Source organism: Cavia porcellus, unplaced genomic scaffold (genome assembly GCF_034190915.1).
Source record: "Cavia porcellus strain 051 isolate PalLab524CR breed Dunkin Hartley unplaced genomic scaffold, mCavPor4.1 scaffold_24, whole genome shotgun sequence".
Classification (NCBI taxonomy): domain Eukaryota; kingdom Metazoa; phylum Chordata; class Mammalia; order Rodentia; family Caviidae; genus Cavia; species Cavia porcellus.
This window is the reverse complement of record NW_026947507.1, coordinates 52,589,402-52,616,429: the sequence shown is the minus strand read 5'-3', so window position 1 is coordinate 52,616,429 and position 27,028 is coordinate 52,589,402. Positions and strand designations below refer to the sequence as shown.

The 27,028-nt window shown below is 39.1% G+C and overlaps 1 protein-coding gene and 1 long non-coding RNA gene across 9 annotated transcripts in view; one reads left to right on the top strand and one right to left on the bottom strand.

Moving 5' to 3' along the window:
• The window catches only part of Nkain2 (sodium/potassium transporting ATPase interacting 2), a 945,741-nt gene that overhangs the window by 762,267 nt on the left and 156,446 nt on the right, over nt 1-27,028 (top strand). For all 8 annotated transcript variants that reach the window (XR_010042736.1, XR_010042735.1, XR_001199302.3 and 5 more), the window contains one exon: nt 10,664-10,864. Coding sequence is in view for 2 of the 8 variants with exons in the window: in XM_063235057.1 (XP_063091127.1) it covers nt 10,664-10,864 (201 nt within the window). In the remaining 6 variants the exon portion in view is untranslated. The remainder of the gene's footprint in view (nt 1-10,663; nt 10,865-27,028) is intronic.
• LOC134472623 (uncharacterized) lies at nt 20,371-21,772 on the bottom strand. The gene is made up of 3 exons (XR_010042511.1): nt 21,473-21,772; nt 20,834-21,012; nt 20,371-20,753 (listed from the first exon to the last, which is right to left on the bottom strand). It is a non-coding gene; the product is annotated as an uncharacterized LOC134472623 (long non-coding RNA).

Here is a 27,028-nt window from a genome sequence, read left to right as displayed (position 1 = left end):
ATCTCAACTCCTGCATCTTCAGCTAATTATAAAATGTTAATTGTCATGGAGTCTTCTAACTACTTCTCTGAATCCTAAAAACTACCTCTTACTAATGTAAATATTTGAACCTTTCATGATTTTATTTGTTAAAGTATACTTCTTTCCATTAAATGAACTTTCTTGTGACGCCTCTAATATCACTACCAGAGTTATATTTTAAGTAAGAAGTACATTGATTTGTAGAGGCCTAGCGACTCTGCAAACACTGGAAGCAGTGGTAGTTCAGGTCCTAACTCTCTGGGTCCCTGTGTAAGCCAAGAAGGGTCTGTGGTGGTAAAGATCAAACACTGCGAGTTTACAGATGTGTCCCCCGTCAGGATGAGCATTAGTGCAACTCATGTGTGGGTCTCCCTGGGTCTTCTGCATGGCCCACCCCAGTCCTAGAGTAATTTTCAGTCTTTTTAAGGTCTCACGTACTTGTGGTGTGTCACTGGTCAAAAGTCGTACAGTGAGCCAAAATTTCTTGTTCCGGTGTTCAAGTCCTCTCCAGTCTAGATCCATCTTACGTTTCCAAAGCTTTTTGACATTCCCCTTCCTCCTCCTCAGGATTTCCTACTCACAATTATTAAGCTATTTACCAATCCTTAAGTCTATACATTGCTACAGCTCTACATTTTTTTAATTTTAAAGAGCATTTTAAAATAATAAAAATGATACAGAATTTCACAAGATGTTAGGAAATTAACAATGGTTATTGTATTGCATATTGTCATCTTGAACATAGCTGCTCAGATTACCACGTAGAGGCATGGAAAATTGATCAGTGTGAGCACGAACTGTCCTTTCCTTGAACTAATAGAATGAATAGTGCAATTATCTTAGCTATCTTGTATATAAAATATATCTTATATAAAATATATATTTTTTTCTTTTTCTTTTCTCTTTTCCCCACCCCAGTTTTTCATTCCATTTGTAGCTCTACAATTCTGATTAATTGGTCTCCTCTATTTAAAGCTGCCTTTCAGGGTGAAGGTAAGGCTCGTGTCTCTCAGGTCCCAGCAGTCACGTTCCCTCTGTCCCCATGCAGTGTCCACACTGCCTGCTAGTACGTATGAAATGTTCTCCGATAGTGTTCATCTTCCCTTTATACTTTGTCTCCCCAAAGAGGAAACAAGTCCTACGTCAGGAATACCCCCTTACAGAGCTGCACATCTTTACAGCCTCATAGGGTGTTTTGCACGTGGCATATGAAATCAATAGTTTTAATAACAGTAAAAGTACCTTTAGACTGTTGAAATTTCACAGTGAGTATAGCTTCTAGTCTTTCCAATAGTAGATGAAGCAGGTAGAAATGTAAAAATATCAATTTTCAATATTATTACAAGAAGGCAATAGAAAACTCCAGAAATCCAAGGCCATATTTCAGATTTTCAAAGTAAATATCAACATTTCTATGGCTCAGCCTCCACAGTCTCATCTCTGTGATGCAGCTTCCATTGCTTACCAATGTAATTATCCCTTCTTCCAACACCATAAAGTGGGAAAGTAAATTTTAGCTTTCTACTGAAGTTCTGAAACATCACTAGTATATTTTCTCAATTACTTGTCAACATTTTTTAATCAAATGCTTATTATTTGTGGGTAATTAGGCTTCTTGAATTGACCTGCATACATGCAGGTCCTGTCAATTTTTTACTGATAATAGCAGCTTCTGTGCAACATATCAGACCCTGTTATTCTGAAATATGACAGGGCCAGTAAAGGAGTCCTTACTGTGAACCTTTTGAAAACTTACTAAGACATGTGAATAAACGTATTTATACAGAGACTATACTGACCCAAGCACATAGTTATGAAAATATACTTAAATTTAAAATTTCACTATCTTGCAGCACTGAGCCAAATGTGTGTGTTTCCTCTGATGAATCTATTTATTCAAACTTGCAGGCATGGAAGTATATTCTAATTTGAAGAATGAAGATTGTGTCAGTCAGACTTTCATGAATAAATATCTGACTCCAGCACTCTGGGACACTAAGGCAGAGGATCACAAATTCAAACCCACAACCCCAGCTTGGGCATACTGGTGATTCTGTGAAACCTTGTCTCAAAATTAAAAAAAAAAAAAATTAAAAGGGCTGGAAAAGTAGCTGATGCAAAGACCCTAGGTAAAATACCTAGTACAGGAAAATAAAAAAGGAAAGATTGATTCTGGCATAGTGTGGAAGTGTTCATTCCATAGTCTACTGACCCCATCTTTTGAGACCAGTGACAGGACAGGAATTCGTGACAGGAAGCATGTAGTAGCCTGAGGCTTCTCATCCCAGGGGCAGTATGCAGAGAGAGGAAGGGCTAACGTCCCTCTCTCCTCTTCGAGGGCTTGCCACCAGCGACCAACAAAACTACACTGGACCCCACCTGTTATTCGTATCACCTCCCAGTGGGGCCAATCTGGGAAGGAAGACTTTAGTTTGTGGTGCCTTTTGAGTATCCTCCAAAGTATAGCAGGTATCAGTGTTGAACTCAACTCAGCGACACTTGTCACTACAGCAAAAAGGACACGTGCAAAATTGCTCGGGTTTCCATGGTGATTAACATTGCTGATGCTTTATATTTCAGCAGTTACTTCTGAGTATTTGTGGTTCCAAGGGGGCTCCATAGTGGAGTCCATGCTCAGATGAATATGGACTCCCACAAACGTTAACTTTTCTTTCCTGGGATGATCTTGCTTTTTGAACAAACAACAGATTCATAGTCAATGTCTCCTGAACGTGGATGAGTGGTAAGACTTCTTACCAGTGGAAACTGAAACTAGAAACTGATGGATAAACGTGCACATATTTGTAAGAGAAAATGACCTTCAACAAAGGATATGTCCAGCCAAAACATCAACTAACATAGAAATACATTGAAAAAACATTGCACTCAAAATCGCTCACCTGTTCTTTAGAAGTATTGATGTGGGGCTGGCAAACAAGAAAAGAAACCAGGTAAGTGAAAGACATGAGAACTGTCGACAAGGAATTGCACTGACACTGCGAAAACAACAAGATAGATTTTATTCAAACGACTGCAGAGGGAAGAAAACCTTCAGTGTGGAACTGACATCAACTCCAAATTAAACAAACCAGGAAAATACCATGCAAGTCTTTCTCAAGTCTCTCTTTGCTTACTTTCTTACATAACACAAAGTGCCAAATGAAATTTGAAATTAAAATCACTCCAACATGTAGTTTAGCACCACAGCAAGTGAAACAACTGGAAATCATTGTAATGAAATGTATACAAGGTTATACAGGGAAAATTATAAAACTCTCATAAAAATAACTCAAGAGGCAAATAAATGGAAAGATATGTATTTACATGTATGAGAAGTTTCAGCATTTGCAAAATGTTTGTTCTTCCTAACTTGATCAATAGGCTTGACATACATTCAAATTCCAGCAGGTTATGTTGTGATTTTAAAATGTATACAGAAAGATAAACGACCCATAGCCAAAATAATATTAAGAAAACAAATTGGAAGACTGACATTACTTGACTTCAAGACTTACTATAATGCTGCAATGATCAAGACAGTGTGGTATTAAAGAACAGATATAGACCAATGGACCAGAATAGAGAGCTCCAAAGTACACTGATTTTTGTAAAAAAAAAAAAAAAAAAAAGAAAGAAGAGAGAGAGAGAGAGAGAGAAGATGGTATAATGGAAAGTCTTTTCAACAAATGGATTTGGAGCAACTGGGTGCTCACACACATATACAATCAAAATTTTAAAAATTCTTAGATGCATATTTTGTAGCATTTATAACAATTAAGTGAAAAGATTAACAAATTTAAATATAAAATTAAAAACTAGAAAACACATAAATGACCCTGGGCTTGGCATCATAGTTTTAGATTTGATATCTGTTATGATTTGGCTCTGAAATGTCCCCCACAGTCTCATGCGTTTGCAAGGTGAGTGGGTAGTAGAGATGCATGACTCACTCCTGGATTCATTCATCTACATGCTCAGCACTTAGTGTACTGTTAGGACGTGGGCCTGGTTGGAGGGTCACTGGGATGTGGCCTGGAAGAATGTGCCCTCCCAGGCTCTTCCCTCTGTGTCTGTTTCCTGGCTGCCATGACCCAAGCAACGCCGGTCACTTCTCCATCGCCACTTCTGTCTCAGAGCAGGCTCACTGTGTACTGAAGCCATGAAAAGCATAAGCAAAATAAACTTTGCCTTCAAATTGTGGGTGTCAGGTTATTTTGTTCTAGCAACAGGGAAGATGACTAATACCTACCAAAGGCACGGTCCATGAAAGAAAAAATTACCAAGCTGCCCTCTAAAATTTGCTGGCCTGCAAGAGAATGAAACAAGGCATTGACCATGAGAAAATATTTGCAACAGATCTACTGATAGCCTGTTAACCAGTATACACAAAGAATGCATAAAACTGAATAATAAGAAAACAATCTCATAGAAATTGTTCTAAACACTTTAGCAGACACTGCACTAAGGAAAATGGCAGGTATGCATATTAAAATGTGCTCAGTATCATATATTACCTTAAAAATGCAAATTAAATGGCAGATGAAATACTACCACATATCTATTGCAAAGGCCACAATCTAGAAAAATGACAACATCAAAGGGTAGCAAGAGTGTGGAGCAACAAGTTTTCATGAATGACTGATGAGAATTCAGAATCGTACAGTTGCCCAGAAGATCCTGCGGCAGTTTCTTACAAAACTCAGCAGAACCTTAACACGCAATCCAGCAATTATACTCTTTGGTATTTTCCTAAATGAATGAAAATCATGCACATAAACCCTGCACATGGTAGTTTATAGCAGGTTCTTTTCATAATTGCCATAACTTGAAAGCAAACAACAGTGAGCAGATAAACTATAATTCATCCAAATAATTATGTATTATTTAGAGCTAAAAGGAAATGAGTTATCAAGCCAAGAAAAGACATGGAGGAACCCGAAAGGGATATTGTTAACTGAAATGATTACATAGTGCATGTTTCTAACGATATGGAATTCTCCAAAGGGAAAAGAGTGGAAAGCATAAGAGGACCATTGTTTCCAGGTGCTGGACAGATGAGAGAAATTAATGTGGGACAGAGAAATTTCCGGGTAATGTAATGACATGGGGGGTGTGTGTCATTACGCATTTGTCAAATTCCATAGACCACACACTAATAGAGAATACTAATATAAATAATGAACTTTGGTTCACTGATTATTATAAATATAAAATGTGGTGTGGAGTGTTTAGAATGGGGGCAAGTATGCATACATGAAAGAAAGATTATGTGGGAATTCATAGCACATTTTGCCCAATTATTTTGTGAAAATTAAGAAAAACCAAAAAGTCTTATTTTAAATGTAAAAGATTTAGTAACTCCAGGGAAAACAGAAGTTCTATAAGGGTGAAATTGCTAATATAACTTATTCATAACTTATTCTCAGCTATGAGAATATTTACATAGTCATAAATTTTAAAATATTGATATAACCAAATTTTAGAGATAATAATATAGAATAGGGTAGCTATTAGAGAGAGAAGTATACAAGCTCATAATTCTAATTCACACCTTCATAGAAGAAATCAATAAATGGTATTTAAATGATAAATGGGTAATGTCACTATGGGTTTAATACTCATAAAATCAACATAAACACTCTAAGGAGTTCTAAACAATGAGATTGATTGCTTGTCAGAAGGATAATTGAAGATGAAAAAAGCTATGGACAAATAATACTATGTGAGTTATTAGTTTGATGTTAAGTATAATTGTTAAACCATATGTTACTAATAGCCTAGATAATAGACAATATAGAAAACAAAAATGTCTAATAAAATATAATGGTTGTCCAAACAGTAAGTCTCGAATGATCTTTAGAAATGAGAGTTTAGTGCTACGAGTTGAACTGTAGTCTTCATTCCTGGAAAATTCATGTGATATCGTAATACTCCAACTTCCAGTACCTCAGAATGTGACTTGATTTGGAAATGGGGTCTTCAGTGTAGTTCGTTAAGTTGAAATAATGAGAGCAGGATGGAAGGCGGTGGAAGTGTACCTCGGGCGTGCGTCCTGCAGCCGGCTGTTGTTATCCTGAAAACTCCAAAGGCTCACCATCATTGGTCTAGGCCAGCATGGCTGACAGCTTATAAACAGGAAATCTGGACTCAGACAATGGATGGGGAGGATCCTGTGATGAACAAGGCAGAGATCAGGACAGTGCTTTCTCAAGCCAAGAACTGCCCGCTGTTGTCAGCCATTCATCAGGGATATGAACAGGCACTTCCCCCAGCCCAGACGAAACTAAGCCTACTTACACCTTGATCTCAGAACTGGAGGACAACACATTTCTAAAGTTTTAAAGTCACACAATTTGTAGTACTTCATTACTTTAGTGGAATGATACACAGCCACTATGGTGGAAAAAAAAACTGCAGGTGCCTTGATTAAACTTTGCCAGTACCCTGGACATTTAGGGGCACATCATCCACTGAAAATCCCACCCCAAGAATTTCATGTAAAAAATATTAATAAAATTGATGACACAACTTAAAAATAGTATTAGGAAAGAAAACATTAATCTCCCTGAGCTATGGAATACGTCATTGTTTTGCAGATAATGATAGTGGTGTCACCAGGTGTCCTTATGCCCAGCACCTCACTAGCTATCATCTTCATTTGGTGGCCTTTACTTATTACCCATGTCTGAGTCATGTTTATATTGTTTACCAAGCCATGTATCTTGGGGGCAGTATTTAGGAAATAAATAATAAATAAACGAACATTTCTGATCACCACAGTGAACTCCACCTATATCAATGCTTGTAGGAATTATGGCAGAGGCTGCCATTGTGATCAACAGTCTATCTGTGCTAATAGAGGTTTCCAAAAAAGAGTGTCTGCTTGGAAAATTCATGACAGTCCTGTGCACAACAACCATTCTCCCACTATTTATTGGTTCAACAGGTTAACAATGATACTGCAGAGAAGCAGCTTTTTAGTCTCATAAAACTCCCTTTTCCATGTCTTCTGCTGGAGCTTCCTGTGCCTTTGTGGTTCCTGGGAGAGAAAGAGGCCTACTGAGGCCTTGGACTGGAACATCAGCAGCTGTCAGGAAACCACACTGCCTTGTTCCCAGGCTGTCCCAGGCCTGGCTGTCTTCACAATTTAGTCTTTTTTGTTTGCTTGTTTGCCCTTTGAATCTTTTTCTCTTTCCTCATAGGCACTAGTGACTTATCTGGTTCTTGCTAACCAAGCATTAAATGAATAAGATTGTGAGAGAGAAAGAAACTTATTCCATTCTCTTGCATTCACTGAACCAGTAGCAGACATGACACAGTTCTTCTGCCGCTGCTACTGGATAACACACATGGTGGACTCCCTTCTTTTCCTCAGCTTGTGGAAAGTCATCTAAGCTTCATTGTGATTCCCAGAATAATCTCTGTCCAGAAATGGACACAGTTTTATTATCATAAAAATCCAACTTTCATTCAGCATGAAATTCTCCCCTTTTTAGTAGTCAGCTTTCCCATTGATGGACACAAGACACGGTGCCCATAACTTACAAGAAGATCCAGTTTGGCTCAAGATTTGGGGGAGGCAGTCCAGGCCAGCTGGTTCTAGTGTGGCAGCTCCACGATGCCAGGGTGTGACAGAGCAAGGCTTCTTAGTGCGCGGCCCCAGGAAGCAGAGCTGGGGAAGAACGGCAAAGAGGAAGGAGCCAGGGGTTGTGTGTGGCACCCAAAGCCACAGCTTCCAGAGCCACTTAGGCACCCCTACCACATCCTCCTATAGCGAAGAGCTGCAGGCACAGGATTTCCCTACTTCTTCTTCAGTAACAGTTTCCTCTCCAAGTCACAATTATCATCTGAGGTTTCAAACTTCCCGTGCATGGAATACAAAAGGGAGAAGTGAAAAGGAAGTAGGAAAGCTGTGTCGGTCCAACCAGACTTTGGCAGGCGATGAAGCAGACTCCTGGCACTTCTGTGGGTTTTCCCGAGATATTCAGTGGTGTTAACCATCTCACCGACAGGGGTGTGACTGGGCTGGTGCATCGGTCACACTGGCCCTATCACATTCCCTGGGGGTGTGTGGCAGCAGATCACCCCACATTCCTCAGCCACCAGCCTTCGAGGAAGCCACTGAGCAAACGCCTGTCTTAGCTCACCCTCGCAGTGGCCCACGTCTGCTCCCGAGGAGTATTGTGTTAGAGGCATCGTGTGTAGCAACTCAGTGCCGTTTTCTCTAAGCTCGGTGCCTACTTGTCTTCCTTTTCTTTTCTGTTCTTTTCTTTTTGGCCCCTTAGTGGGTAGTTCCAGCCAGAAGCCTTATTTTGAGACTTATCAGGCCTGAATCAGATACTAGTAGCTGAGTTCCCACAGTTCCAAGTCATGCTTGAAGCCCTTCTGGAAGGCTCAAGAAGAAGAGAAATTCCCTCCTCCTCCCCATCGCCACCATCAAGATTCTGACAGTGTCTTCTGATGAACTCCTCCTTCCCATGTCCAGATCCCTTTGGAGCTGAGTTAGCGTCTCACCTCTGCCTTTGCATTGTCTCAGTGTGGGTGGCTCAAGATCACAGAACATAATGTAAGTGTGTTCTCTGCAGGCTGTGCGTAGTCAATCTGGCATCTCGCTTTGCACTGTAGCGTGGCCACAACTGTCCCTGAGATAAGACGGCTCCAGTCTCACCCTGATCCTCCCTTAGAGTCCACCCTCCCACAGGCCTTGCTGAGTCATGGAAGTGTGGAACATTCCCCTGACAGTGCGTTTCCTGGAAGACCAGATTGGTCCCTATGCTGTGGAGCGCTTCTGCTGGTCCTGGGGTAAGGAGTATGCTGGTTACAGAAGCTCAGCTCTAAGGCCACGTGGAGGTGGGTCTCATCCACCACAACGAATCCCTCTAAAGAGCAGTTGATGTGGCGTCTCAAACCTGAAAAATGTGCTAATTTCTGAGAAATATCATGACCACAATCACTGAAGAAGTTGACAAGATATTAATTTGCTAAAATAAAATCAGCACTCTGTATCCAGATTCTGCATCTGTATCCATCCAAGTGCTGTGTTATATAAGGTACTTGAGCCTCCTTGGATTTGGAATACACAGGGCCCCAAAGCTCTGGAACAATTTCTTGTGCATCGTGAGGATGCTGGCAACAGGAAAGGGGGAAACCAGTTAATATCGTGTTTTATTACATAGAAACATAGATTTTCTTCTTGAGTTATTTTTCTTTTTTGTTAATTTATGTTTGCAGTATCTATTTGCATTCCTTATATGCAATTGGTGTATGTACATAACCCAGGCTAATTCCTTTTTCAGTCCATTTCTCTCCTACCCTCCTTCCTCTGTCTCTTGATCCTCTTCCCATTTGAGAAAGATCTGTGGATTACTTCCTATTATCTATCTTGTATTTTGCTCATTATTTATAACTTGGTTTCCCTCACAGGAGATAAGCCATCTGGTATTTAAACTTTGTGTGTCTGATTTATTTCACTTAACATTATGTTATTAAGGTGCATCCATTTTCCTACAACTGATTCAAATTTATCTTTCTTTATGTCAGACTTTGACTCCATTTTGTGTAAATGCCACATTTTATCAGCTTGTCCGTTGATGGACATTCAGGCTGCTTCCAAGATTTACTATTATGAATTGTGCTGCTATAAACACGGGTGCACATGGATCACTGTAATGTGACGCCTTTGGGGAAAATACCTAGAGAGGAAATGGCTGGGTCAAATGGAATTTCTGGCTTATGGTTTTCAGAAATCTCCATAACAATTTCCAGAGCAGTTGTGCTTACTCACATTCCTGCCAATAATGTAGAAGGGCCCCCCTTATTGACATCCTCAGCAGTATTTGTTATTATTTGATTTCCTGATGTTGGCCATTCTTTTGGCATCAGACAGAATCTCAGTGTTGTTTTAAGTTTCATTGCTCTAATGATTAATAACATTGTTTCTCCATATTTATTGGCAATTTATACTTCTGTGAAGTGTCTACTCACTTCACTTGCCTATTTTTTGTTGGTCTTTTATTTTTGGGGATCTGTTTTTTTGAGTTCATTATATGCTCAACCTGTTAGTCCTCTGTCTAAGGAATAGCTGACTAAAGTCGTATCCATTTTGTAGGTTTTCTTTTCACAGTAGTGATAATTTTTTTTTTTTGCTGTGAAGTATCTTTTTAATTTCATATGATCCCATTTGCTAACATCTCTCACAGAAACAAAGACCACAAACTCAAAATTCACATGGAACCGGAAGTTACATCCAGTCTTGTAAATCCTAACATTTGCTGCAACGTTAACTGTTGCTAAATTACAATGTACCTTTGGGATTAAAATGTATGATAAGCAAATATTTTGAGTAAGAGAAAAATATAGCACTGCACTAGCAAGAATATCAGCTCCTGGTGCAGACTAAATCATGCTCTTTGTAACACAAATAAAATGCAAGGACTCTTCAATGTTAATGTAAATCATGAGTACTTTTTCTAATAAAATCATTTTGTCATTGCAGTCATGGAGGCTCCCTGGCTGCCTGTAGAATCTAATAGGGTAAAGTGGGGAACCCCACATTTCTCAGTAAGAAACTTGAAACAAGTTAACCCCAAATAAGCTGGTGTCTTCACAGTGGTTCCCATCCTCACCACCTGCCTTCTTGCAGGAAACAGACCTCATCCTGACTTTCAACATTTCGATGCATCGATCCTGGTGGATGGAAAATGGCCCGGGATGCATGGTGACTTCGGTGACGCCCGCGCCCGACTGGGCCCCAGAGGACCATCGCTACATCACGGTCTCGGGATGCCTGCTGGAGTACCAGTACATAGAGGTGGCTCACAGCTCCCTCCAGCTCCTCCTGGCAGTAAGTGTCGGCGCCTTCCAGCCCCTTGGCTGATCTCTGCACGAGCTGAATGCTCATAAACGGAATCGGCGGAGAAAGTTTGGTCATTCTGCTTTTTTCTAATTGGTGTCACTTTGAATAGGAATTTATCCCTCTCAGCCAAACAGTTCCTGGGCCATGGGTGCTGATTGTCGTCAGCAATCAGTAAATAGCCTTCAATATCATCAGCGCTTTGCATGGGCAATCAGGCCAGGCAAGATGTGATTATGTGGCTTTGTGGGAGACTCCTAGGACTCCAGAGGGAAGATGGAGGTGCAGTTTGCAAGCTAACTTTCAAAAAAAGAAGTGTGTAAGACCGTGGCAGATATCTTCTCCCTCAGGGTTTCTTTGGCTGAGCTGCCAGCGCGAAGATTTCTCTTCTCAATTTGCCCAGTGTTCTGTTTTCTTCCCAGATTTCCCCCAAGAATCATCCGTGGCATTTTATCAGCTCCCCTCCCTTCTCAGAACAATTCCACTTTCTATAATTTTGCTTTTAACCTTTCACATCGTGTTTTGTCACAGTGTGCCGATAAAGAAACCCCCTCTTACCAGCAGGCATAAAAGTCACAAACAGCAAACTAACATCTTCTTGTTATACAAAATAAATCACTTTACATTATATTGCCGGGATAAATAAAATATCCATTTTTGGCCTGGGATTTAGTTCAGTGGCATAAGCACCTGCCTGGCATGCACAAGGTCATGAGTTTGATCCCCAGTACCAAAAAAAAAAGAAAAAAAAAAAAAGAAAAAAAAACTTCCCTTTTCAAGAGGAACTTTTATTAAGAACTTTGATTATGACTAAGTGTATTGTGAGATTTATATTGTGAGACAACTTTGCTACACTGTACATGAATCCATTTATTCATTCCAGATATAGAACCATTTATATTTTTCTGACATTCCACATAGATCTGCACAGAATGTGCATAGTCTGAGAATTGTCAGTGACTGATAATGCAAGTAGAATTGGCCTTTTACCTCTCTCTGCAGTTTATCCTTTTGGGAATGATATTAACTCACAATGGAATAATAAGAAATAGGAACTTACAGATCGAATGGCACCAATGAGTTAGATTCTTCTGGTATGAAAAATGAATGTGTATCAACACATATAGGTGCTGTAAGTGTGCTGTGCTAGGGAATACTTCCTAAATTCCTCACTAAAATCATAAAGGTTTGTTCCACATGTCAGCAGAAGGCACTATTGGCATGGTCACTAAGGGGACAGACTGATGGTACATCCGTCAAGCCAGTCAGGCCGAGATCTGACAGCTTTGCGGAGTCCACATGGGCACAGGGGTGTCCTTGAAGGAGATGCTGGTGTCCACAGTTTATTGTCCTGCATCTGTCACACAGACCCACCAATCACAGGATGACCAGGAAGGAGGCAGAACTACCATAGCTGGAGATTCATTTATGTAATTTTGAATTATGTTCTGGCCAAGGCACTGAGCAGTCTCCTGTAAATATATTGAACCTGAGATATTTTTTTCAAAAAAGAAACAAAATTTTCTCAAGAAATATTCCTTTTGCTTATCTTGAAATAAAAATGTGTTAGGTTTGCTGCCATGGAAGTAGCCATATTATTCTTTAAAATCCACTTAAAATAATATTCAGTCTCATATGGGATAAGTGAAATATTTATGGGATTTGAAGACAGGTAAAATGTCTTTAGATGTTACAAAAGGGAGTTTTTAAACAACATTTTACATTCTTTGGGAGTCTTTTTAAAAAAATCATACCTGCAACTTTCTTTAAAGCTTCCACCTATATTTCAAGGAAAATGTAAAGATATAATTCATGTATGTGGGTACTTACATAGATTTTAGAGAGTCATTTGAATTAATGTGTATATAACTATACTCACAAGTTTGTTAAACCCCATCTAAAAGTTTGCACAGAAATGCATTCAGATGTGGAAGCATATGCTGATGCTGCCTTATCACCCTAAGAAAAATATTTTTGCATAAGTTAAAAAAATAATCTCTGTAAAAACAAACTGGCTGGAGCGTCCCCAAGAGCAGATGTAATCAAGGATTCCAATTATTGGTTATCACTTCTCTTGTCTAAATCCACTGCCAATGTAGTGAAGAAATAGTTTGAACACACAGCCACAGGATGTGGTCCATTTCCCACTTTCCCTTCCATGCATGCTTCCTTCCTTCCCGGGAGTTTGTTTGCAATTCCAATTGTTTGGAGGATAAGTTCCCTGCTGTGCACTGAAGCTGTTCCTTAGAGAAATCACAGCTTTCTGACTACCTGGGCTGTTGTGTATAGCTAGCCTTGGGCTGAAAGTGCCTAGGTACAGAAAAGCTTAGCAAATCTTCACTGCAGTTTTACACTGCAAACCCAGGAGGCTTCCTGTTGAACAATTTGCTCCACATAGTTACTGGAAGCCTTCCAAAGATGCTGTCCTGTAGCACTTCTGATGGCTTGTGCTAGAATGATTAATGGAGAAATAGTGTCTTGAGTCTCTGCTCCTCTCCTTCTGGTACCCATCATCTCCCTGGCAATAAAACATTCCCTTCACTCAGGTCCAGGGAATGCTTCCTGAGTGTCTGTGTCTTACAGCATCCAGAGAAACACATGTCAGGACCCCTGACGTTGGGGTTGTCACTGTCCAACTGGAGCAAGGCTCTCAAGGGTGCCAGCTGGATATGAACACATGCCTTTTCGGGACTGGTCCAGGGATGATACAGCCTGTGCTCTTGGGAAGTAATCTTGGCTTCTCAGTTACACTCTGCTTTCTGTAAAATCAGCTAAGCTCTCACTCTTATTGTTTTTCTCCGAATCTTTGAAACAGCCCCGCCTTGCAGTATAGCTGGCTTCCATCTGCTTCCATCGACTGCTGCTCTCTCAGCTATTGCTCTTGATTAAACTCCAAATTCCTTCAGCTTCTTTTACCCACCTTGCCTGAGCTCTTCTTTTACTGATTCCTGACCCCTAGAATGCCTGTCATCCCACTGTTCCGTTTTCTGCCAATCAACTCCTGGCTGGTTTTGAAATTAGCATTCACATTTGCATGGCACACAGACAGATATCTCCCATCTCGAGCCAAAGGAAGACAAGCATAATATCCTTATAATTGGGAAGAGAGACTATCAGTCACTCGGCCTCCAGTGGAGCAGAGAGCCCCGCCAGGCCCCATTCTGCTGATCCGGGTGTAAAGTGTCCATTGTCCTCATTCCTCTGCAGCTTCTCCCTGTAGTAGCATCACACAGCACATGCTAAAGGCATGCAGGTGTGCACCGCTTTAATGACCACCAAAAATCAGAAGCCACATTTACAAAACAGATCACATGTGTGTGGAGCAAGTGAGGAGATAGTCTAGGGGGATGAGGTTGTTCATATTACGGGAGAATTAATCAGATCCCTTCAGCGATTGGAACTGCCCAAGTTAGAAAACATGTTCATGGGAGTTCAGTCTTTTAATTGAGTAACAGTTGGGTGAGGGGAGCAGAGCATGCTAAAAGCCCTTCCTCACATATGTCGCTAGGAAATAGGGACGGAAACATGCTCTCATGCCAGAGACCAGAGACAGGACAGGACCTCCAAGCCTAGCTCAAGCTGATAAATAATGGAGTCCTGAGATCTGCAGAGTCTGAGTCTATCAGTGGGAGAGAACACTATGATTGCTTAGCTTGGTCTGCCATGAGTTGGGCAATGGGTATGAGTATGCCTCACTTTATGGACCCACACATCACTCTGCACTTCTTGTAACTAATGCAAGGAAGACAAAGTGTGCTTTACAAATACATACCCATCAGTAATACTGAGAAAACATTTATAGCAATAAAGGAAGTGGTGATTTTTTGAATATATGTTAAAATTCCAGATAATTCACTGGAAAATAAAATCTTTTATCTCTCTTTTCTCTGGCCACATCCAGAGAATCAATATTTGTAAATTTAATGGAAACCTTTCCAACCAAGTTGCTCATTTTTGTTTTCATTTACTTCCTCTCTTTGATTTCCTTTACTTCCGATATACTTCTAAATTCACAGCAGGTTGACTATTAATTGTTTCTGTAGACAATAGCAGAGGATATTGGTAAAAATGTAAATAAGCTTACCATTTCCCACAGTCATTAGAGGTGACTTAGAAACCACATATATTAGCAGGGAAGTCATAGAAGAGTTTAGAAAAAGTTTTAATAACCAGGATGTAGCTAATAGTTAAAAATAAGTTAGCAATCAATTTATTCTTCAGTTATGTTTTTGTCTGGTCAAAAATCTCTGTACTTTGAATAGTGCATGGAATTATTGCTCAACAGATTGTGTTTTTTAAGTGCAGTGAATAAAATGTGTGCCACAAATCAAGGAAGTTACGGGCATTCCAATTATGCCAGCTATTGACGTATCTGTGAATACTTCAGTATAACTTGGTACAACTTGTCTTGGACTCAGTGCTTGGGTGAAGAGAGTTTCCTTGTTTTGAAGCCGTGGTTCCAGGTTGACTGTCTGTGAGCTGGGAATGGCATGTCGGAGTTCCTTTAAATGTGCTGTTGTGTGTGGTCTTGGGTATGTTTCTCTTCCATGATTCATTATCTAGAAACACTTATTCCAGATAAGCGATTTCGTAGTTAAATATCTGGATGCTAATTTTCATTTCACCTAGAGCATTGCAAATAAAAATGTAAACATTACATCTAAGTCAAAAGCCTGTGTCATTCTGAAGGGATGTGTGAGGACTGCTGTGAGCTGACACCCAGCTACCGCTACGTTCAGAGGGAATGTGGTTGCCATGGATACAGCCTATGTTATACTTACTTAAGCTGAAAAAGTAAGATGGATCTTTATTAAGAAAAAATAAAGTTCATTTGGTTGATTTGCTTGCCAGTGAAAAATGGTTTAGCCATTTAAATTATAAGTCATAGATTTGGCCTGTTTTCATAAACTTAGCTAGAACTTAGCTTCATACTCTGATAAGAACACAATCGAAGCACACAATATTTTAAAACTAAGAAAAATATTGTATCCAAGAACATACATTGAAAATAAGTATTTTAATATTTTTCAATCTTTCTTTTTAATGTAATTTCTGCCTTTAAGAGAGTTAAGTGTATAATTAAGTTGTTTATTTTGTCTTAGTTGTATTTTTTGTTACACTTTTCAGAAATTATTGCTGCAAAGGGGACAATTTCCAATCCTTTGCTTTGATTAAAATTGAATGAAAACCTTATAGATTTATCAGATAGTAGTTACTGACATCTATAGTCAATTATGTATATTGTGGAATACAACTTACAATAAGTTGAAAAATTTATGGTAAGTGACATCACTATAACAACACTTCTGAGGCTCTAAGAATGTCTTTCATGTGGAACTGTTTCATTCTAATACTAATAAATTTTTAAGTAAAATTTTATTTTTGTTCACAATAATTTTGATCAATGCATTTAATACCATACATCATTTGAATCAATATTGTAAAGTAATAATTATGATTATAATTCAAACAAGAATATATTTTTTCATCTTTTTGATTAGTGCATATTAGTTATACAGCTTTATAGATTTCATTTTGATGGACTCATAAATGCACATAACATACTTTGAATGCCTATGGGCAGGGGAAAGAGAAATCAAATCTAAATGTATACATATTAAATTTAGCATGTATGATTTCTGCATATTCACATAAATTCATTGCAAAGTGGTAGTGGTATGGAAAAATACATAGCATACAACTTTCAAGTATATAGGCCTATGTTATTAGGACAAAATTCTGTGAATTGGGACTCCAGATTCAAAAAGAAGAAGAACTGCATAAAAAGTTATGATATTTGAACAAGAAAGGTTTTATGTGCTTTTAAATAAGAACAGGTGAATTTTAAATCAAATTGGCATTCAAATTTCATCAGAAATATTGCAAAGAGCAACACAATGGATATCTTTCAAGTGTATTAACATTTAAGATGTATCAAAATAATTAATTTGTTTTGGAGGAGCAGAGAGGTCTCACAAGGTTGCTTGTGGGCCTGATTTGGTTGGGCTTTATGATGCTCCTGCCTCAGCCAGCCGGAATGCTGGGAGTACAGATATGCACCACCCACCTGGCTCTAATGGTTCTTTTATAGCCATTTCTTTGAGCCCAATCTACCTAATGTGATAAACAGATTAAATACAGTCCTTATCAAGATAGCAATAGCATTTTTAGAAAAACAGAAAGAAACCAGCCTAAGATTCATGAAACCACAAAATAACATATAACAAAACAACTTTAAGAAATAAAAGAGTAAAAAGCAACATTCTTCCTTATTTTAAATTACATTATAAAGCTGTAGTAAAATAAAACAGTATCATAGTGACATAAAAACAATTATACAAACCAATGGAACAGAATGGTGGCTGGAAACAGATCCATGGTATGCAGTCAGTTGCTGTCTAAACTAATTAAGAGCTATCAAATGCATAGTTTTAGGTGAATTTACTTTTTTAATTATTCTCAGAATATATAAAAGCAGGAATAGGCTCTACTTTCTGAAACAATATTTCTTGGTGCTACTAAAAAGCGCAAATTCCTGCTCAGGAGTTTCGTGTATAAACATTACACGACCCATTCCTGGAAATGTTGTTTCTTTGGACCTGAGGCAGGGCAAAGTTTTCACCAAAAATACTGCACTTTTCCTTTCTTTTCACTATGGTTCTTGCTAATGTCTTGAACTGCTCAAAAATGTGTGGAACTGTGCAAGATGGCATTAACGCTGAAGCTCTGGTTGTCCTATCAACAATTTTCTCTGCCGGAGAGTCCTTTATGTCACTTTCCAGAGGGCCAGTGAAATCCTTCCATACAACTGGCATGTTATTAGAGAATGAATCTGCGTGTACACTATGTGTACAGTATTCCCACCAAAGCAGGCAGTTGGTGGAGATCTGGGGCTGCAGACTGAATCTCCTGATTCTTAATTGCTGTCCAAGATGGCACACAACAGCTTGCCTGAACCGGTCACTGCCTGCGATGGAAAATGCTTGCAGTGGAAAGCACCCATCTTTCCTGGCTCCAGGGTAGTCCTGGGGAGTCCCATGCACAGAACGTCTCATCAAAGGTTAGTAACCCAAGAAATAAGACAAATGTGTGTGTCATTCTGCAGCATTAGGAGAGTTTATACAAGCATTCAAAAATCTGGGAAGAAGGACCAAATATCAATGAAAACGGGGAGTTTTCTCAAGGTTGCTGAAATAGGAAAATGTTAAACAGAATGCAGAAAGGACATTTCTTGGTTCTACTGAGAGTTGCAGAACACTTTGAGTAAGCAAAGTTCTATGAAAATAACTTGCAAATCCCACCTGGATCCACCCTTTCACAGTGAGAAATACTACCATTACCAAATAGCGTAAGTAACATAAGTTACTTCTATAATGAACACAGCTTAGTATTCTGATCTGTCTGCTATTCCTTGCTAGTCCTCTAGGAAATAAATTTTTTGTTGCATTACTTCTTTAAGTTATAATGCCCTGATGACTTATCTGCAGATGATAGTCAAGTTTTGGGTAAAATAGCCACTAACCAGTTAGTTGTCAAGGTATTTTCTTTTATTTTGCTTTACTAGTATAATGTGTCTTTGCAAGTTTGCAGTTGGTGAATAGTTCTGTAAACACATGAACAAGCCAAACAGAAGAATTTAAACAGCTTCTGAAGTGAAATTAAATATATATATATATAGTTTTGTTTTTCATATTTTCTGTATTTCCTACATGCAAATTCAGAAATATAAAATAAATTATGCACAGTCTGTGAGTAACAGCCCTTAAATTTTATACCCAGTTGTGGAATAAAGTATTTTGTACTTATAAACTAAATGAGATAATGTTAAAAAGAATCTTCTTGAAATACAAAAAGGTAGTATTATTTTTTTTCTCCTTAACTTATTTCCTTCCACTATTCATTGAGAATTTCAACATCTTTTCAGACTAAATGACTGACGTACAAAAGTGAACTAAATCCTACTAAATTTGCTCACTCCTGGATAGAAATGCAATATAGGATAGTAGAGTATGGTTTAGTTTACTGTTATTTTCAATGTGCCTTACCAGCCTCTACCCTGTGTCATCAGAATCTGCTTGAAGCACTCGCATAGCCCAAGCACATCGCTCTCTCTATAGGAATGTTTGGGAGCATCACAGACTAAAGATATTAATACACTTAAAATGATAGAAAAGATTATATGTTGCAACAAATCACCAGTAAGTGGGTTTTCTTTAATGATATGAGATTTAAACTGAAATTGTCTACATAGACCATTGTGCAATGAATCTCACAAAGTCCTATTTTTTATACTTAATGATATAATCAAAATTCTTTCAGAAATGAATTACATTGCATAGTAACTTCTTTCAGAAATAAGTCAAGTATGTCTAAAATAGAATAAGATATAATATTTTGCAAAGAACTTTAAAAGCCTCCCACCAAAATAAAATGTGCTCTCCTCCTTTGTGATACACAATATCATTGTTTTTTAGGATGTCTCTCTAGTCATGATCAGTTATTATGATAATAATTGTTAATAAATAGGTCTTTGATGGCAACTTCCTCTCCACTGGAACTTCTCATCACAGTGATAGGATAATAATAGTAGAATGTGTTAGTGTTTTTAAATAAGAGCAAAGTATTCTCCAAGGAAGGATATAAGCATGATTTATAGTGACAGCTATAATATGAGCAATAATTTATTATTTAGTGTGTTCTACTGAGTGGAAAAGAATAAAAATATGAGCAAACAAACTCAAGCTAACAAGTGTTTACACAGTAGGTAAAGAGTCCTCCCTCTGCGGTATTTTTTCGGTAGCCTTTGTCTTTACCCATTTTGTCATCGGGATCTAAATCCATACCATTTCATGCCACACGTTCTTCTACACCACAAGGCACAGGGTCCGTGATCCTCGCTGTTCCCTTCTCTGCTTCTGAATCTTACTTTTACTCTTCTCTGACATCTTCTCCGCTGTCACCAGTGTGCTTAATTCCCCTCAAAGTGTTACCCTGGCTACCACGACCACAGCTTTTCACACATCCTTACATCCCTGTAATCTTCTCCTAACCTAACTCATAATAGTGTTTTGTTAAAATTAAAGAAGCCATTGTTACAGGATTATTTTAGTTAATGCTAACTTCAAATATAGTTTCTGCCCTCCTTAAGTGATTCTCAGTAGCTCCCCCTCTTCAACTGTTCAACTTGTTATCAGCTACTTGATAGAGACAAATTGCCCATTTCTCCTCTCATGACCCAGAGATTTCAAGTTATTCGTCATGACTTTCTCTCCCACTTTTTCCATAACTCTATTGATCTCAGAACATTTTCATCACAGGACTATGGGTATGTTTTCTTTTTGCTTTTAATTCCTAAGTTTTACAACTCATCCTTACTATAATTTCATGCCATCCAGTTAGTTTAATGCCATTTTGGGGTTGATGTAGTCCTAACACAGTGTCTTAGTTATTTTTCTTGTTGCTAAGACAAAATACCCAACACTCAACGTTAAAGCAGGAAAGGTTTATTTGGCTCACAATTTGTAAAGGTTTCAGGGCATAGTTAGGTAACATGGGAGAAGATCATTGCAGAAGAGAAATAGTCCATGGCAAGCAGGCAGGGATGAGCTCATTAACCCTTGTTCTGTCCTTATATTGTACACAGGCTACCTGCCCTAGGGCAGAGATCCTCAGCAAAACCTAATTAGTGGTCACCCTCTGTGGTCTGGCAACTTTGCTCCTTCCCTGCTGACTCGAACTCCTGAAGAAGCCACCTCTCATTTATATGGAATGAATTTGATTCCATACTCATGGAGAAAGATGATTTCCTTTTCTGGTTTCAATTTATCACATACTTGCACTCTGTATCCAGGCTAAAGAGCTCTCCTCAGACTTACTGCTCCTAGGAGAGAGATCAAATGGAATGACAGAGAGTTAATGATTCAGTTAAAAATACAATCAGTGATGCATTTAGATACTCACGGGTTTCAGTGGGTGAAAGTTTGCAGTTTTCAAATGGTGATATGACACTGGATGGAGTCAATCTAAAGTTTTTCATTGCGTGTGCATTTCTTCCTCTTCTCTGTGCCAGAAGCAGCTTGATACTTGCTTAGTCACTCAAGAAGTATTTGCTGAGTGCCTTCGTGTATGTCACTGGATGTCTTAAAGATTCGTTCAAGGAAACAATTGAACATTGCCATCTTAATTCCATGTACCATAATTGAACCATAATTTATGTAGCATTTTCACACATAATCTGTTGTACTCAAAAATGCTGTGAGATTAAGCAGTATTAATTGAGTATTCAGCCAGTGTGAGTGGGAAAACCATTTGATCATTGAAGGCATAAATTAAAAATCGTTGGAACCTCTACTTAAGGCTGTCTCCAGGAACATTTACCTGCTACTACTCTTTGTATTTTCTTTTGGTGATGCATTATTGATTTTTCTTTTTATATCCCACATGTTTACAAATGCTAATCTCTAGAGCAGCACAATTACTCTCCCGACAAAAGCAAATTGTTGCCTAGCTCTGCTTCACTGAGACCCCAGTCAAGGGTTCTGATGACAGACAGTCTACTTGTCAACCATGGTCCATGAACCCAAGGAAGCTGGAACTTACCAGGAGCCGTCCTCCTGCGCTCGCTACCTATGTCTCCTCTGAGTGGACTTTCGCGTGCTAGGTTTGGCAATGGCCTTAGCCTCCCATCATGTGCTTCACGGGCAGAGCAGAGGGGAGCATTTGCACTTTTATGTACCACGCTGCAGACTGCTCTATTGCAAAATAAACAAGCAATATATTTTTAGGGCACCACCTGCAGCCAGCAGCTGTACCAAACAGAACTACGAAGGATGTGATTTGTCCCATTTAACATAAAGCCTTGAGGTCTGAGAAGAGGGAGGAGAAGGTTCTATCTTTGCAACCCACACTTCACAATTTAGAGCAAAGCTGATTTTCTTTCTTTTTTAGATCGGAATTGAAGTATCATTATATTTCTCCTCCTTTTCAACCCTACAACCTCTGGCTGAAAACAATTGTTATTGGGGTTATAACTATTAGCTGGGAAGATCATTTTTCTCTGCCTGTAAACTTCCTTTCTCATTCAAGGGCAATTTCCTCTCATAGCAACCTATACTTAAATGCCAACATCTGCTCTATCTAGGCAATGTGTAAGATGAAATCTGGCATTTACATGGAGCCAGTGGCACAGTGAGAGAAACTCACACACTTGACTTACGGAAGATTTTCTTCTCATCTATAGCTTTCATCTATTTCTGTTCTTAAGGATCTGATTCCCTCTCTACATGTGCCACATAAGTTTAAAATACTCTGCAAGCTGAACTCTTAGCTCTTATTCTAATTGACAATCTGTTCTTGTACTAATCGAATCATTCCAGACACAAAAGCTGTGAATGTATCATGATAAAAATTCTTGCATTGTCTGGATACCTAGAATCTTCAGATTGATGCCACAGATAATGTAAGTAGTTTCTTTTCCCCAGATTTAAAAATCTCCTCCTCCTCTTAATAGCTATTGATCATAACCTCAGAAACTGAAGTCACCATTTCATTTCGAGTTCTTCGAAGTGAGCTAGGATAAGTATAACTGAATTAAAGATGACTCTAGAGGCAATTCAGGTAGTTATGAAGTGAGGTCATTTTAGTACAGAGAGGGGAAGTTAGTTTTGCTATTGAATTAAGATCACTACATACCATACAATACTTTTATATTTCTTGAAAATAAGCAAGTTTTTAAAAAGGAAAGTGTGCTAAATATTTAGGAAGCACACTGGAATGCCATTCCTCAGCCTTACACCAGTGACTAGCACCATGCAGGAGAACACCACACCAACTGTGATTCTGCATTTCATTAATAGCCTTTCATGGTACTCATAGATATTGTTCTAAAACTTAGAGAAGGGGCATGAAGGAATTGGAAGTATGCAGCCACACGTGCCTCCGGCTCACAGAGGAAATCAAATTGAGGAGCTGGGTCCATCACCTTCACCTTCCTCATGCCAATTTTGAGAAACATCAGGCACCAAATATATTCCTGCCCAAGCCGCCTGCAGGGTGTAGGATGTGGAAGCTGCTTCCTTCTCTTGCTCTTTGTATCCTGTTCACGAAGCTTTTCTGGAACGAACTCTCAGACTAGATTTGGCTAAATTGGATCTGGTTCCAAATTGTGAATCAATCAATTTTCTACTTCACAGCTATGGACAATGCCTTTAACTCTGTGTGGAAACTTTGGAAGAATTCTGGAAGGGAAATGTCTTTAGTTACAACTAATAAAAGAAGACCTTTAGCAGAGCATCCTTAGGTTCTGTGAAAGGAAGCATCGGAAAGATTGATCTTTAATGAGCACTTACAGTACCCCAAATATCCTCTGGAGCTTGCAGTGCCTTTTATCATTTCCTCCACTTTCTTCATTCCTTTTTCTTTCTTTTTTCTTTTTGTGCCTCTGGCTGAATAATTTCAAATGTCTTGTCTTTGAGTTCGCTGTTTTTTCTGCCTGATCAAGTCTACTGTTTAAGCCTTTTGGTGAATTTTTCCATTGTGTTACACTATCTTGGGGCTTCAAAAATTGCTGGTTCATATATTCTTTGTTAATGTTCTAATTTTATCCTGACATAATTTTCCTGAAATGGTGAACATCATGATGAGCATTATTTTGAATTATTTGCCAGGCATTTCCTATTTCACCATTTCTTTAGAGTCCATTTGTAGAGAGTTCTTTTGTTCCCTGTGCTTCTCTGTGAGCCTCTCCATTTCTGTTGGGATTCACACATTTGAAGGGGAACAGCAGCCTTCCCGAAACATCATGAGCCGGCTCCCTACTGGAAAAGATGTTCCCTAGATATCCCTACTAGAGATCCGGGGCTCCTCCGTGAATGCAGCCATTTCAGTGGCTGCACCCTCCCTGTCCCGGGCTTGTGTGGGAATTCCCAGCGAGGCGTCCCCTGAGCTCTCACCGCAGGCTCTGCAGGCGAGGCACCCACAGCTGCCCACCTTTGGCTTACTTTCAGTAGCTCCCGGGCTGCTAGAGTACGCTGGACACCACCAGCAGTCCTAGACAGGCAAGACAGAAGCCAGTGCCTTAGGCAGCACCCTACTACTCCCCCAAAACAGTCTGCATGTTATTGTGTGCACATCCCCCTCCCCCTGTCCTATCAGGGCAAAGCTTGGGGATGGAAGTTTTCTTCCACTTACAGTGGCCTGGGCCAGAGCAGAAACAAAGACCAACAAATGTGGGCTACTGCAAAGCAGCACGTTTTGTTTGGCTTTTTAGAATGTTAACTAGAACATAAGGACCACAGCCCTTGTGTGGAGTTGACACACAGCTTACCTTCATTTCATTTAAGATGAATCCCCTACCCAGCACCCCCTCCCTCCACCTCCAGTCCCCTTCAATTTTGCAAAATCTCTATCTCCCTGTTTGGGGTTTTCAGTTTCCTCAACCTGCTGCTCTTTTCCTGTCAGTGCTGAGATTCAGAGGAAACAAAATCAGTCCCCACATCTGAATGTCGGGCGTAGTTGTGCTCCTCGCTTTTGCTGTGCTTTCTCACAAGAAGCCAGGAGCTGGAAATCCCTCTCCCCTGCTGCCCCACACCGTGCTAACCATGGGAGGGCTCTGTGAATGAGCATCTTGAGTTTTCTTACTGGCTTGCAAGTCAGAGTTTTGCAAGCACCTGGGGTAAGGCAAGAGTCACAGCTGCCCCTAGACTTCTCTCTCTCTCTGGGGATTGCTCCATGTATTCGGCAACATGGGCAGGAGGAGGACCTGAGGCTTCCTTTTCAGCCTCCTGATGTGTCACTCCCACTAATTTACTAAATTTTCCATGTGATAATAATCTAGTGTGGATAAAAAAGAAAGTCTTCATTTTTTCACAACATAGGCACTCAACAAATACTAGTTGGTTTTTGTTGTTGTTGTTGCTGACACTACTTTGTCGCAAGAAATAGGCATGGTTATTTGGAAAAAGTAGAAAAATGACTAACCGAGATTTTCACAAAATTTAGAAAATTCAAGAGTTTGAGTTGATTGAGGAATCCGAAATTCAGGCAAGACGCTTAGATGTGATTTAAAGATAACAGAACCCAGAAAAAATTCCTAAACCATGAAGATGTAAGAGGTGTCATTGTTTATTCATTACCATGAGCCACCAAGTTTTCCCTATTATTCTCAACTTTATTTACTTCATTTTATTATGTGATGATAGAAATTGTTCCTGCTACTCCATTGAAGTTTATTCTGTAATAATATTATAAAGTGATGATACACATGGATATCTGAATATGGGACTTTAAAAATGGATAAATCGATTATATTCAGCATTTATAAAATGTACTTTTCCTTCAAGAACTTTTAACATTCTAAAATTGTTTTCTTCAACTTATCAAGGGAAAGCAAACACATGCTGTATCAGCTGCTGATGATTTGACCACAGTCAAAGGCAGAAGCAGCATATACTGGAGAATGGTATTGTGTGTGGGTTTTTGTTTGTCTGTTTGTTTGCTTGCTTGCTTTTCATGAAACCAAGCACTGAACTCAGAATCTTCCTGCCAAGGTACATCCCTAGCCTTTAGACATTTTTTCTTTTGATACATGGTCTTGTCACTAAACTGCCCAAGCTGGACTTGAACTTGTAATCCTCCTGCCTCACTTTTGAGAGTGCCGAATCTCAGGTGTGTGTGCTATGCCTGGCCTTACATCTAGTTTTTGTGCAACTAATTTGCACACTACTCATGCACCCATTCCAAGCTGGCTGAGAGCCTTTCACTACACATCACTCACATGATGGTGGGCTCGCTTCAGAATGAAATTTTTGCACCTATCTTTAGAGGCCATGTAGAATACTGGTATAAATGCTAGTTTCTTGGATTTTACTTCTTATGGTCCTTGGCTATTAAATGGATCTCTCCAAAAGAATATACAAATTAAAATGTTTATTATTCAAATACAGAATGTGTGCATACAAAAATCATCCATGCAAGTAGGCAAGGGAATTATAAGATAGTCCAAGACTTAGAACATTTATTTTTCTCATTTTTACTTAGCACTTTCATAGGAAGAAATGAGTTTCTCTAGAATAAATTACTTGACAAATAAACATAATTCGGTGCTGAGAAAAAATTGTATGCAAATTTACAGTCATAGTTCTTTGCCTTAAAAGTGCAATGTCTAACTTTAATCAATGGTGATTAAGAAAATACAAGAAAGAAAGCAAACTAACAGATACATATATTTAAATTGTGTTCATTTTGTACTCATTAAAAAATAAGCATAAAATAAATCAAAACATAAAACTGTGTAATGGTATGGTAGAAATTATTCTAGTTGATTATATTTGAAGCATTGCCTTCCAGAGTCAAGAATCCAGAAAAGCCCATAAAGATTACCTAGTGTGATTGCTTTGTCTCCTAGCTGAAAACAAAGTCACACAGCCGAGTCATGTCAGGAGCAATTACTCTGTCTTCCAACCTTGTCTCCTCTGTCTCTCCTCTTGTCTCACCTGCCTCTGTCTGATTTTGAAACTGCAAATGTTACTACCTTAGTTCGCAATTTCTGTTATCTTGATAACTTCTTTTATCTTAATATGAAGCTGATCAGTATCTAATAAATATTTGTTTTACACATAGGATGCTGTCTGCCTTCTGTTCCATTTAAAAGCTTAAGCCATCCAATCAACAGAAATCTCTTTTAAAATCAATATGAGATTCTAGAAAGTAAAAAATTCTTTAGCACTCGGAAGAGTGAGTTCTGATCAGCGCACTGAAGTTGGCAGGGCTGGAAGTGAGGTTGCTATTTCCGGCCAGGAACGGAAGCATGAGTAAACTGTTCCCAGGGTGAGCTGCTTTTTTTCTTACAATCAGAAACATTACTCAACAGCAGTAACATTCACAACCATCATTATCACCACCTGTGATTAACATTCTGTGCTGCCAATGTGTCTCAGGGACCTGTAAATAAATAAACTCTCATCCATTGCAGTGAGAGTAATGGTGGGACAAAACTGCTGAGATCATTGTGAGGCTCAGAGACTCGGTGAAGAGAAAGAGCATAAAACAGTTTTAGCCAGCAGAAAACATCCAGCACAGGTGAGCTGTGGTCAGTGCAATTCCATCTCCAGCCTCTTTGTTTCTACCAACTTGATTTTCTCCAGGCTAAACGCCTTT